Below are 11,621 nucleotides of genomic sequence, written 5' to 3'. Positions count from 1 at the left end.
GGTATTGGGCAGGGCTGGGAGGCATGGGAAGCTCCTGCATTGCTCAGAGGATGGGAGGGGATAGAAGTCAACCCACTTGCTTAATTCCCTGATATCTCCTAAGCCAGGTGGTCAATGGAGCAACTCACTCAAGGATGTGCCTTGTCCCATCCTCAGGTGACTAGAGCCTCTAGAGCAAAAAGAAGCTGCTTCATTTTGCTCCAAATCCAAGGAAGCTGCACTGTTTTCAAACTTGTGAGCTATGTGGGCCAGCAGTCCTGAAAGGACGCCTCTAGCTTGAAATCTATGCAAAACACAGATTGTTTTTGACAGATTTGCACTACTAGGTAAGGAAGCATCTGGTTGTAAAGAATTCACCTGTTGCAAAGCAGGCTAGCACTGATCAAAAGCAGAGCAACCCAAAACAGGAAACCATGGTGGTGAGACCTCTTGATTTATTGAATTTATTTCTATTTACTTTTCACCACCCATATCAGACTCCAGACAGATTTTACTATAAATACAAATAGATTATCGAGCTGAGCAAGAGCCAGAAAGAGCTGCTGAGGAACTAGAAACAGCATTCCCTCAATCCTCTATGCCTCTCACATCCTCCTCAGCAAAACCTTAAAGTTAGGTCTGGACTAGACCATTTAGGTGGCAGAGACTTCATCTTAGCCGCTTTACAGGTGAAACAGTATTCAGTTGCCTGAATTAATCTTGCTGCTGGAGCATATAAAAGCATCACAGGAGGTGAGATTTAGGGTGCAGTGAGAGAGAGGGCTTAAGAGGCAGATTGCTCCGTGGTGCCACTACAGTGCAATCAATACAGATGTTGAGATCTAATGTCTGTCTCCAATTAAGTTACAGGTTGGATGATGGGGGTCTGGGAAAGGCTGTGGTGGCAGCCACAAGTTAAGTGTTTCTCAGAAAAGCAAATAAAACTAAGACCCTGAAGTAAAAGACTGTACACCCAAAGTTCATTGCTCCCTGGAGAACTTTATTCAGAGGGGTGCTGCAGAGATCCCCTCCTCACCGCTTCCCGATTGGCCCACACAATTTCGTGAATGAGGAAATCAGTCTCCTGTTCCACCTCTGCATGCCGGAGATCGAGCTCGGTCAAAGTCTTGTTGTTTGCCAGCCCTTCCAGCAGCTTCTTCCCACCATCCTGGAAAAGGATGAGAGGGCGTGGTTAAAGGAGGACATCCAAAACAGAAGTGTGTTGCTCCTTTTCCCTCCTCCCCAGGGCAATTTCTGCTGCTTCAGTGGCAGTCCATGAGATGGTGCCGAAAGGGATAAAGGCCTCCACCCAGGTCCAAAATGTTGCTCACAGGAGAAGTGCAGAGGAGGAGTGTAACCTTATGCAGCTCTCTGTGATATGACACATGCTAATGACTCCCTCTGGGTACCATGTCAGGAGTTCTCAAGCTCATGCTGGTTAATAACACATCTGGCAATAATAATAACCTGAGAGGAGTCTGCTCTCCCTTTACCCTGGTTCCCAGCTTAATGCTGGCTGGGAACAAATGGATTAGAGTCCTCTTCCTCATCTTGGCAGTAATGAGAGCCCCAGAACTAGCAGTTTTCTGTCTGGATACCATTTCCCAGGCTGGGTTGGCTTTCCTAAGGGGAATATCTCATGTAACTAAAGACCAGCCTGCATGAGACAGAAAATGTGATGTAGCCTTAGGGAGGCAACCCGCTCTGAGGCATTTCTCCCCCATACCTGAAGCACTGTGTTTAGGGATGTGACAACTTGAACTTTTTTCTGCTGTTGCTATTCCCTTTCACATACCAAATACACCTCCTGGCCCTTCTGCTCCATCCAGATGGTCCCCTCATCCCAAAACCGTGCCTCTTAGCCCTTTTGCCAAAAATGGCAGAGCAGAAAGGACTGGGAAGAGGTCTCTTTTTAATGGGGTACAGAGGTGAGAATTGAACGCATCTCTAGCAAAACCCCCAATTTTCCCTTTTGGGCTGCCGTGGAACTTCACAAATGGGTAACAGGAGAGCTCGTGAGAAGGAAGATACTAAGCACAGAGATTATTATTTACTAAACAAAAGTCCTTCTATCCTTTCCAACCTTTACCTCCTTGTATCATTAAACTCAAATGGTTTTCCACATCCAGGACCATAAAACTCAGAACTCACAAAAGGTTTTCTGCCATCAAATCCTTTTAAAACCCTTGTCAAACATCGATGCCAATATTCCTGCCAGCAGGGACAGCTGGTCTTGCTGTCTCTTTATTTGACAGTGAGAATAATTGAGGCAGCGCAGAAAGTTTAAAAGCCAGCATGATTGCTTTTGGCTGTCTAGTTTCAGATTTCTAAAGCTCTTTTTAATCAGCAGAAGAGGAGCGGTCTGGTTTGTGGGCATGTTGCATACTGCAGCTCTTAGGGATGTAGTGAGATCTGTGGATGCTCTTCTGTCTAGAAAATGTAAGCTTATGTTTTAGGAGCCACTTAAAAGCACACAGACATGACACTCCTGACCCACCGCAGCGCTCCTGGGCTGCAGGGTGAATTAAAGAAGCCCAACAGCCAAGCCAGTTTTCTAACAGTCTCCTCTGAGCATGTGATGGACAGGAGAAATTCTGGGAAGGGTGACTCTATCTGTGCTGCTGAGTGACAGATGGCACAGCAGATCCAAAGCACAGAGGATATGCATGAGACCCTCATCTCATGCCGCCTATCATTAACTACGCTCACATGTGCGAAACGTCTGTGATTTTTCCCAGACATGATTCCTGGTTTTCAGTATCCTGGGGGGAAAATCCCTCCCTGCCCAAAAGTCCAAAGTCTCAAAGACAGATTTAGATGTAGCAAGTAAATGGTAATGTAAATGCATGTTCATGCAGAGAAGGTGTCCTTCCCTTTCCTGACATCTGCTACAGTCTCTTCCCTGCTCACACTGATTGTTATCATAACAAGAATGCAAAGTGAGAGATGCAATTGCCTCTGTGGCTTTGAGACAGGCTCAGGATCTGCTTTGCAAGGCCACCACGCAGGCTCACAGACTGCAGGGAGCAGAGGCTTCTCTTACCAGCCTCAGGTGGTTGCATGAGAAGTTGATGCTCCTCAGAGTGGTGTTCTGAGCCAGCACCTGGGAGAACACTGCTGCGGTGGGCTCTGACAGGTTATTACTTCCCAGATGGAGGGACCTCAGGCTGCTGTTGGTCAGCAGGGCACGGCCAATTGCCTCCCCGCCTTTGTCCTCCACGAAGTTGAGGCGCAGATTCAGGGAGGTCAGGGTGGAGCTCTCAGCCAGGCCTTGAGCAAGAGCCTGAGCCCCCAGGTGACAGATCTGGTTGTTACATAGATCCAGGGTTTCTAGTCTGCTGTGGCTGATCAGCTTGCCAAGAGCTTGTGCCCCGTGGTCCCCGATGAGATTGTGGGACAAGTCCAGCTCCAGCAAGCAAGGGTGATACTGCAAGTTACGGGCCAGGAGCTTGATCTTGTCATCATCCACTTTGCTTCGTGTCAGCTTGAAAACCTGTGGGCATAAAAACCAGGGTCACTACAACAGCCAATGCTTTGGATGGAGCTTTGTACAGGATCATCACGGAATTAAACCTATGTTCCACCAGACAGGATTCATCTCCCTTCACTTCAGACACTGTTAGCTAGCAGGCCAAGTAATTGCTTTCCTAGTGGGCAGATGCTTCCAGCAAGCAGGGCATGCCAGGATGTCCCATGCCTATTCTAGGGAAAAAGGGTTTGCATCCTGGAAATGTCTGTTCCTATCCTCTGACTGCACAAGATCTCTAACTGGGGGCTAAATTAAAACAAGGTAAAGCTGTCCAAACGTCTGCAGCAACTAGCAGCAGAACCCACTCCAGATCACAGTTGAACCTGTCTGAATGAACATGGGCAGCAGTGGTAACCACAGCACAATGTCCTGTGTGGTTGGGGCATCTTAATAGCCACAAGAGAGCCATATTTCCCAAAGCATGCCAGTCTGTGGGGAGTTCATCCAGCTCACTCTGGCTCCACTCTGGATAGCAATGCCCACTGATGTTTTGGGGGGGCTGAGTATCTGCACTGCCACAGAGCTGAAGATACTGTTAGTGCTTAGGAGGAAAATCCCTCATTGCTCTAAGGCAAGTATGAGTGTTTCCCCACACTGATCTTGAAGGCCTTTGCTCCTGTGGGAGAGGCTGACATGCATTTACTGAGCAAGACTACCAAAAACTCCTTATGAGATTTTTTTTCAGGACTAGGCCAGCAGGTTAACATCTCTGTACTCTGACAGGGTCTGTAACTTGCAAAAGATAAGGTGCTACCAGCAAGCAAAACTGGTCCCTGTATTTCTATCTACAGGCAATTTGAAGATCTAGCTGAGGGAGTAAGGTTCAGTTTGGGGTATATTACTTTCAAGTTACGGCACATCTTCACTGCAGCAGCCAAGTTGGAGCAGTCCAGATCAGTGAAGTTAAAGAGGCTCCACTCGAAGTTCATGCCACAGCTCTTCACACCGTAAGTGAGATGAAGCTCTTCAAGGTGAGGGAGATCAGGAATGAGATCTTTCAGGTCGTAGTGATGCATGTAGACCTCGCCAAGTTCAGCATCATCTTCTGTGTCAGAGAGGTCACTGCTCTCCTCCTGATCCACCCGCAAGGGGGGCAGGAACTGATCGATCTCCAGTTTCCGCACGTAACCTTTGCAGAGGGGGATGAGCTCTAGGACCTGGTTGGGGTCTGTAGTGTTAGGGATGAAAAACTTCAGAATGTTCTCCAGGTGACGTTCAAAGAACATCCGTTTCCAGCTGTCTCCATAGTTGGAGACGTCACACACTTGCCAGCGCTCCATGCAGCACCTCTTCCAGTAGTCCTCATGGCTTACTATGTTGGCAGTCACAGTGAGTGGAAGGCTGGTGGAGAGCCTGTCCACCACCTTCTTTTGGTCCTCAGGCAGAAGACAGTTCAAAATAGGGTTCACTGGAAGAGATAAAAGAATGAGAGGTTGGTCTGGCCGTAGGAACAATTGCTGGCACTATGGTTCTGCCCGGGCCCCCAGCTGTGTGCCCATGCTCTCCCCTTGGATGATACTGGCTCTCTCCTCAGTTGCCAGAGGCTGGAGCACAGAGCAAAGTTGGCAGAAGACATGTAGGATTCATTTGTACATTTCCATATATTATTTCTAACTTTTACAATGAAACATCAGCATAATTTGGTTTACTCTCATAATATTTGGGAACTACACCAGAAACGGAGCTCCCCATTTAAACTAAGTTTGAATGCAGTTTATATTCAAAGCAGGAATTCTGCTCCCAAGAGAACGAATTCAGCCTTACAGTGATAGGAGAACTTGGCCTGCCATTTGCTGAACTTTCTCCCTTTTGGTTTCTAAGCATATTGAAGAACAGTATTTGAGAACAACTGTGTGCTTTTCATGCAGGTCCTTGTGCCTATTTATCTTAATTCAAGCACTGGTCTTACCTCAAATTGATTCCTGTTCCTTTTTGCTGAGGCACACTCCTAGCTTTTAGGTCCACCTTGTTTAAATAAAACTTATGTTTTCCCAGGTACTCTTTCCCCTGAATCTCTTTCCCTAAGTCTCATCTTCTCTGGTGAAAGTTCTTTGTGGCAAGAAATGCCAGAGAAAAGCCACATGTACTCACACCATGAATATTTGGTTATGTGTAAACAGTTGTGTTGAGTAACATAAATCATCAGTGGAGAAACCTATCTGTGCATGGGAAACCAGATTATGAAACACAAAGTGGGGTTAGCTTTATATTTCCCCTGTTTCTGGGGCATTCCCTTCCTAAGGACACTGACAGTTTCACCATAGCCTCTTCCTGCAGTGTCCCACAGCTGACACTGCAGTGACCTTCTCTGCGAAGTCCCACGACACAAGCAGAGGTGGGACACATGGGCAGGGCTGGGCTAGCTTCACTCAGGCTCACTCAGGCCCCACTGTGGGCAAGGTGCAGGCTCACAGCTCGGGTAACAGCATGAGGGTCCCCATGAAAATGAGCACGCTGCTTTTATGGGTGCACAATGGAGGTCCGATGCATTTGGCATCAAACTGACTGATCAGGCTGCTGGGACTGCAAGGTTGTCCCAGCTCAGACCCTCAAGTACCATCAGCTCCTGGCATAAGGCAGTGCTGAGCTCCTCTGTACTGTCTGACAGTCCCAGTGTGGACATAGCCTTAAAACTATCTTTGGTCTTTGCTGCCACTTCACTGAGTCAGCCAAAAAGACAGGTAGGCCCTTCTTTTCCCCCTCCCAGTCAGTTCTCAGATGACATGCTTCTTCTGTTTTGCTATGTTTCATCAGTCCACCTGCTTCAAAAGCACATTCCCTGCCTGAGGATATAACTTGTCACATCACCACCAAAAGCCATGGAGGAGGGCTGAGCCTGTGAGTACAATACTGAGAGGATAGCTCCTCTGGGCAGGGAGCAATCCTCCATCTCTTTGTACAGCACTCAGTACAACAGGGCTCCATCCTCGAGCGCTACCCTAATGTCTGTATGAACCAAGAGCAGGAAACAGCAACTGCACAGCCCTGGTCATGGTTGAGGTGAGGCCAGAAGAGCATGGATGGAAGAAGATGTGATAGAACAAGGTCAGTACAGAGTCACATCCTGGACTGCAGCCTAGAGGTCTACAGCCAACCCTGGAGTCTACAAATACATACTTAGCAACTAAACAGTTTGTTTAACTGGCTGCCCAAGGGGATATTTCTCCCCATCTGTTCCTTTGGCAGGGCTGCATGCCACACTGCCTTTCCGATGCATCTGCCTGCCTTGTTGACTCCGTGCTCCCTGGGACTGACCCTCTCTCCATGAGTCCTAGAGTAAATGAGCTCCCACTTACTTTGGAAATTGTGAGCGATGTGCTGGAGGCAGAGCTCAGTGAGGTGGGGGACAGTGACCAGGGACCAGCTGGGATCCTCAGTGATGCAGCGGCGTGTGTAGAAGGAGCCATCAGCAAGGCTGGCCTCAGGTGGACATGGTGAGGGAATGGCTCTGCTCTTGTCAGCAGCTGCTGGCTGCTGCATTCTTGCTCAGGACCTACTTCTCCTTCAGGAGAAGCAAGGGGAAAATTCCTTGAGAGTCACCACTACGTGGTTACCTGCAAAAGAAAATGGTAGCTTTAGGAAGAAGCTAGCAATATTAATGGTCAGCTCACACTGCTCTCCTGTAACACACTTGCCCTTTGCCTGCCTCCTCTGCTTTGGACTGGAAGCACTGCAGCCAAACAACTATTACTCAGCCTCATCTTTATACCCTGCCCTGTGCAAAGAGGTCTCTAGGCACCACATGCAATAAGGAGATAACAACGTGGTGTTAATTCAGAGTGCTGTTGAAGAGGATGGACAGGAATTGATTGTTTACTGTCTTTTCCAATAAAAGTGATAGGGGAAGCTGGCAGGAGCTAGGCTTAAAGCAAAGGGTTCTTCACACAGGCTGCAGTTGAAGTGGGGAATTCCTTGCCACAGGATGCTGTGGATGCTGGGAGTCTGTGCAGACTCTAAGAAAAGTCCGTGGAAGAGAAACCCTTTGAGAACGATGAAATACAGAAGTCATGTGGCTCAGTGTGAGCAGATGAACACAGCTGGAGGTGGGGAGAGTGCTGGAGGAAAGAACACACACTTGCATTGTTCTTCTACTCTTCTCCAGGTGTCTGCTTCTAGCCACTGTCAGAGATGGGGTTTGGGCCAGCTATCCCCTGGTTTGATTCAATACGCCTGTTCTTATGACTCTCTAAAGACAGATGCTTTACAGAGGAATACATTATAAGTGTATTCTTTTCCTGCTTTTCTCCATTATTCTCTGGCTGAACTCCTTCCAAATATCCATTAACTGATGAGATGGGTCAGACCTGTACAGACCACACTGAGCCTAAGCATATGAGCTAAAAGCCTGGAGCAGAAGGAAGGATGTCTGGTCCTATTAACTTTGCAGAGCTTTCCTTTTCCATTTGCTGTTTCCTATTCCAACCTCAAGGCCAGTGCTCTCAGAATCCCACATGTATGGTTATTGCCTGGAAGTCCTAATGATTCTCTAACCAGCCAGTCTGAAAGAGGCAGAAGATACACCAGGAAGGAATCATCCACTTAAATTCAGGGTTCCACAAGAGCATTTAGGTGTGATAGCATCCCCCAGGGCATACAGACCCATGTTGATCCTTACTGGGGCTAACTGGACTTAACAGAGCTGCAGCACAGGGCTGGGCAGTTACAGGCTGCAGGACACCTGAAAGGAACACGAGGCAGAGGTGGATGGCAATGTCAGAGGTGAGAACACCTTCCTGCAAGGTGCAAGGTGCAAGGGCAGTGGTGGCCTCGCACCACCATAGAGTCAAAGGATCCTGTGGAAGGATAATTTCCATGTAGTATCTTTGGTCACCATATCCCTCACCTGAAGGGTGGTTTGATCCCAACCAGCTCCTCCTTTGTGAGGGATATGACCCAGACAGTGGTCCCTAGATGAACCATCTTAGTCCTTCCTTCCCTTGCACCAGGTTGCTCCTTTCACCTCTGCCTTCCCAGCTGGTGCTGCTTCTGTCAGCACTGCCCTCTCCCTAAAAGCTTTGGAGCTGGCTTTGCCAGTGTTACTCCCTCTGCTGCTTCCCCCTGCTCCACCAAAAGGCATCTGAGGAAGGGCCTGTAAAAGAGGGAAGAGAGGAGATCTGTGAAATACTGTGGTCTTGAAGAGAGGAGCAAATGATTCATGCTGCAAATATGCCAGCAAAGGCTTCTTCAAACGTACTTGAGGCAGGCATGGAAGTGACAGTCAGGAAAGGGTAGGGATGGCAGTGGCAGGGCATTCTCTGGCCCAAAGCAGGAGGATGAAGGGTGCCAAGGGCAGGGAAGCTGTATTTCCTGGGAGGCAGTAGTGTACAGATGACAAAGGTAAAGGCTGTAGAAAATGATCTGATGGAGGATGGATGTGGAAAGAGAAAGAATGAGTAGTAGGAAGTTCTGAGGATGGACTGGGGGTCCTTTCCCTGCAAAGGTCCTTGTGCCCTATGGAAAGTGCTGTGATGATGGGCCACCTTTCAGTGGGAAGAGATCTGATTCTCCACAGCACACTAACCTAGCTGAGGCCCAGCTCCTGGTGCTCGATGGACTTTAGTGGAAGGGCAAAACACAGCTAGAAGGCAGTGAGGTGGCATTAATAGAAGTGCCTGGAAAATTGTTTTCTCCTTGCTCAGTCCTTCGTCCTATTCAAAAAGCATCTGTATCATTTTGTCCCCCAGGCCAATCACAGCTGATTGGAGCTTCTGATGGCTTTCCTGACCTTTTGGAAACAATTATTAAAGGCCAGCTGTTGGGGAGAGCCAGTGCAGCATTGGTGGCCTGGGATTATTTCCTGTCTGTTCCAGCAGATGATCAGATTGCGTGTTTACCCATGGCAGATTGATTTTCAGTGGGTAGGTAACCCATGGCACATGCAGGGCTGCTGAATGGGCTCCAAGAGTAGGGGCAGGAGACACAACTACTGTGAGGCAAAGCTGCTCAGGCTGCTTAGAAGCTTTCCCTTGATCTGAGCCCCAGAGCAGTCAGCTCAGCTGACCCCACCATGCCCACTTGTCATTCACTACGAAGCCAACAAGAGCAAGGCTGCAAAGCTTCAAAATCAACCCATGCCTGTGGTGCCAGGTCTGACACTGAGCTACTGCTCTCAATACATCCATTCCCACCACGCCAGCGTGGTGAACACACCTGCCAGGTGCCCCTGTCACCAGGCCACCTTCACTGCTCACCCCCTCTGCCTCAGCTGCAGGAGTCTCACCCAGCCAGAGCTGAGACTCTAAGCCAGTTTCCAGAGCTAGGTTTGCTAAGCACATATTTAAACACACTGCAATTCTCTATCAATAAACCAAGTCAACACTGCTAATGCATGCTCCTTCCCACCCACTCTACATACACATCAGTCACCTATCCTAAAAAGACTTTATTAGACAATATACAATGAACAGAGCCATGTAGTAAATTCCCAGTTTTTGTCATTTAACACCTAGATCAGACTGAAAAATAAATAATGCTAGAACTTCTTAAAAATATAAAGGAAATCACACTTCCCTTCCCCAGGAGGAATTGACAGAAATCTACTCACACAACCAAATTATGCTACTACTAACATGCCTAACAAATCTTCTTCAGCTGAACCTGTTTTGATCTGGAAATAAAAGATTTTTGCTCCTTTCATTCACACCAAATCCCAGAGAGACCAAAAAAGAAAAGCTGCATTGAAACTGGTGACCTTTGGCTGATGCTCCTACCAGCATTACAGAGATCCAAGAAATGGAACAACTGTAAACACTGTGCTCACTGGAAAGCTTGTAAGAGCAGGATAAATTATTTCTGAGGGTGGTTATGCCCCAGCCAAGACTGCATTTGCACTGAAACCCTGTCTGCCCATTAATTGAGGAAGCACTTAGGCCACTGCAGCAGCACCCTGAAAATTCCAGTTGTTCTGCAGGTGTGCTGACCTTAATGCTGCTACCTGTAGTCCAGGCAAGTGATCCTGAGTCTGGCTAACACCACTGATCCCACTGACACCTGTGGGGACCTGCCATGCTCTGTGGCACTTCCAAAGACTAATGCTAAGTGTGCATTAGGACATGGTGTTGCAAGCTAATCCAGGGTCTGAGACACTGCAATGGGCTTTAAGTGAGTTTAAAAAAAAAAAAAAAGCCAAATGAGGAATCTATTTAGCTTCGGGTATAATGAAATTTGTCTGTAATGGGAGATTGGGCAGAGTGAGGCCAGCTGGCCGTTTGGGAATTTGGTTAATGTCACCACGGTAATCCTGGCGGTGTGAAGGGCCAGAACTGTGCTCCTGGATCTCTGTCAGCATGACCTGGGAAGGGCCACTGCCCCAGTGAGATGTCAGAAAAACAAAAGCCCTTTCGGACCTGAGCAGTGCCCACCGCAGCCCCGGCTCTGCCGTGCCACTCCCGGCGGCTCGGCTCGGGGTCCCTTCCCTCGGGAGACAAGGAGCACGCCTGGATGCTGCTGAACGCCGCGGCCCCCGCCAGCCCCACCAGCCCAGCTCCATGGGATGCCGGCCCTGCTCCCCGCTGCCAGCCAGGAGACCCGAGAGGGAGGGAAGGAAGGAAGCTCCATAGCGCGGCCGCTTCGTTACGAGTCAGACCTGCGAACCGCCGGGGAGCCGCGGGCGCTGCGTGTGCCCAGCCCCGGCACCGGGGAGGAAACGCGCGGGGCGCTCCCGACCCTGGGCCTGCGGGACTCGGCTGCCGGCTCTGTGCTGCTGCTGCTGCTGCGGGACAGGAACCGGACCGGGACCGGGACCAGGACCGGGACCGGGACCGGGACCAGCCCGGCCCCGCGCTCGCCACCGCCGCTGTCTCCACGGACGCGGCCGTTGCCGGGGCGGGGCTCCCCCGGCCGGGCACGCCTGGGGCTCGTGGGGAGCCGGTCCCGAGCCGAGCCCACGCAGGGCGCTGTCACAGGGCCTGCACACTGCCAGGGCGTGCGGGGCGGCGAGAGCCAGCAGGAAGGCAGAGGGACGGGATTTGGGATGGCGCTCCCCCAGCACCCCGCCCCGCTGCTGCTGCTGCTGACAGGTAGTGCCGTGGTGAGTAGGAGCCCCCTCTTCCAGCACAGAGGAGATGTGTGAGCTCACCGCCATGCTCCACGAGTGCTGGGTGGGGGGGCATTT

At 49.7% G+C, this 11,621-nt stretch overlaps 1 protein-coding gene across 1 annotated transcript; it reads right to left on the bottom strand.

The window, feature by feature from the left end:
• Positions 1–958: 958 nt before the first annotated feature.
• Positions 959–11,140, bottom strand: DRC5 (dynein regulatory complex subunit 5). Its single transcript, XM_014878060.2, has 5 exons — positions 11,094–11,140; positions 6,805–7,062; positions 4,351–4,916; positions 3,023–3,472; positions 959–1,147 (listed from the first exon to the last, which is right to left on the bottom strand). Exons 2-5 carry the CDS (start codon positions 6,986–6,988, stop codon positions 980–982), a joined length of 1,368 nt encoding a protein of 455 aa, XP_014733546.1. The 5' UTR covers positions 6,989–7,062; positions 11,094–11,140; the 3' UTR covers positions 959–979.
• Positions 11,141–11,621: the final 481 nt, after the last annotated feature.

The sequence above is a fragment of the Sturnus vulgaris genome, chromosome 3, assembly GCF_052056855.1.
Source record: "Sturnus vulgaris isolate bStuVul1 chromosome 3, bStuVul1.hap1, whole genome shotgun sequence".
NCBI lineage: Eukaryota > Metazoa > Chordata > Aves > Passeriformes > Sturnidae > Sturnus > Sturnus vulgaris.
This window is presented reverse-complemented; position numbering and strand designations above follow the sequence as displayed.

Excerpts from the sequence above, each read along its gene's own strand:
- DRC5 (XM_014878060.2), bottom strand. The coding sequence starts at position 6,988 with ATGCAGCAGCCAGCAGCTGCTGACAAGAGCAGAGCCATTCCCTCACCA. Across the intron at positions 3,473-4,350 it reads AGATGTGCCGTAACTTGAAA|GTTTTCAAGCTGACACGAAG; the intron begins GTAATATACCCC and ends TTATGCCCACAG. Across the intron at positions 1,148-3,022 it reads CATGCAACCACCTGAGGCTG|GATGGTGGGAAGAAGCTGCT; the intron begins GTAAGAGAAGCC and ends ATCCTTTTCCAG.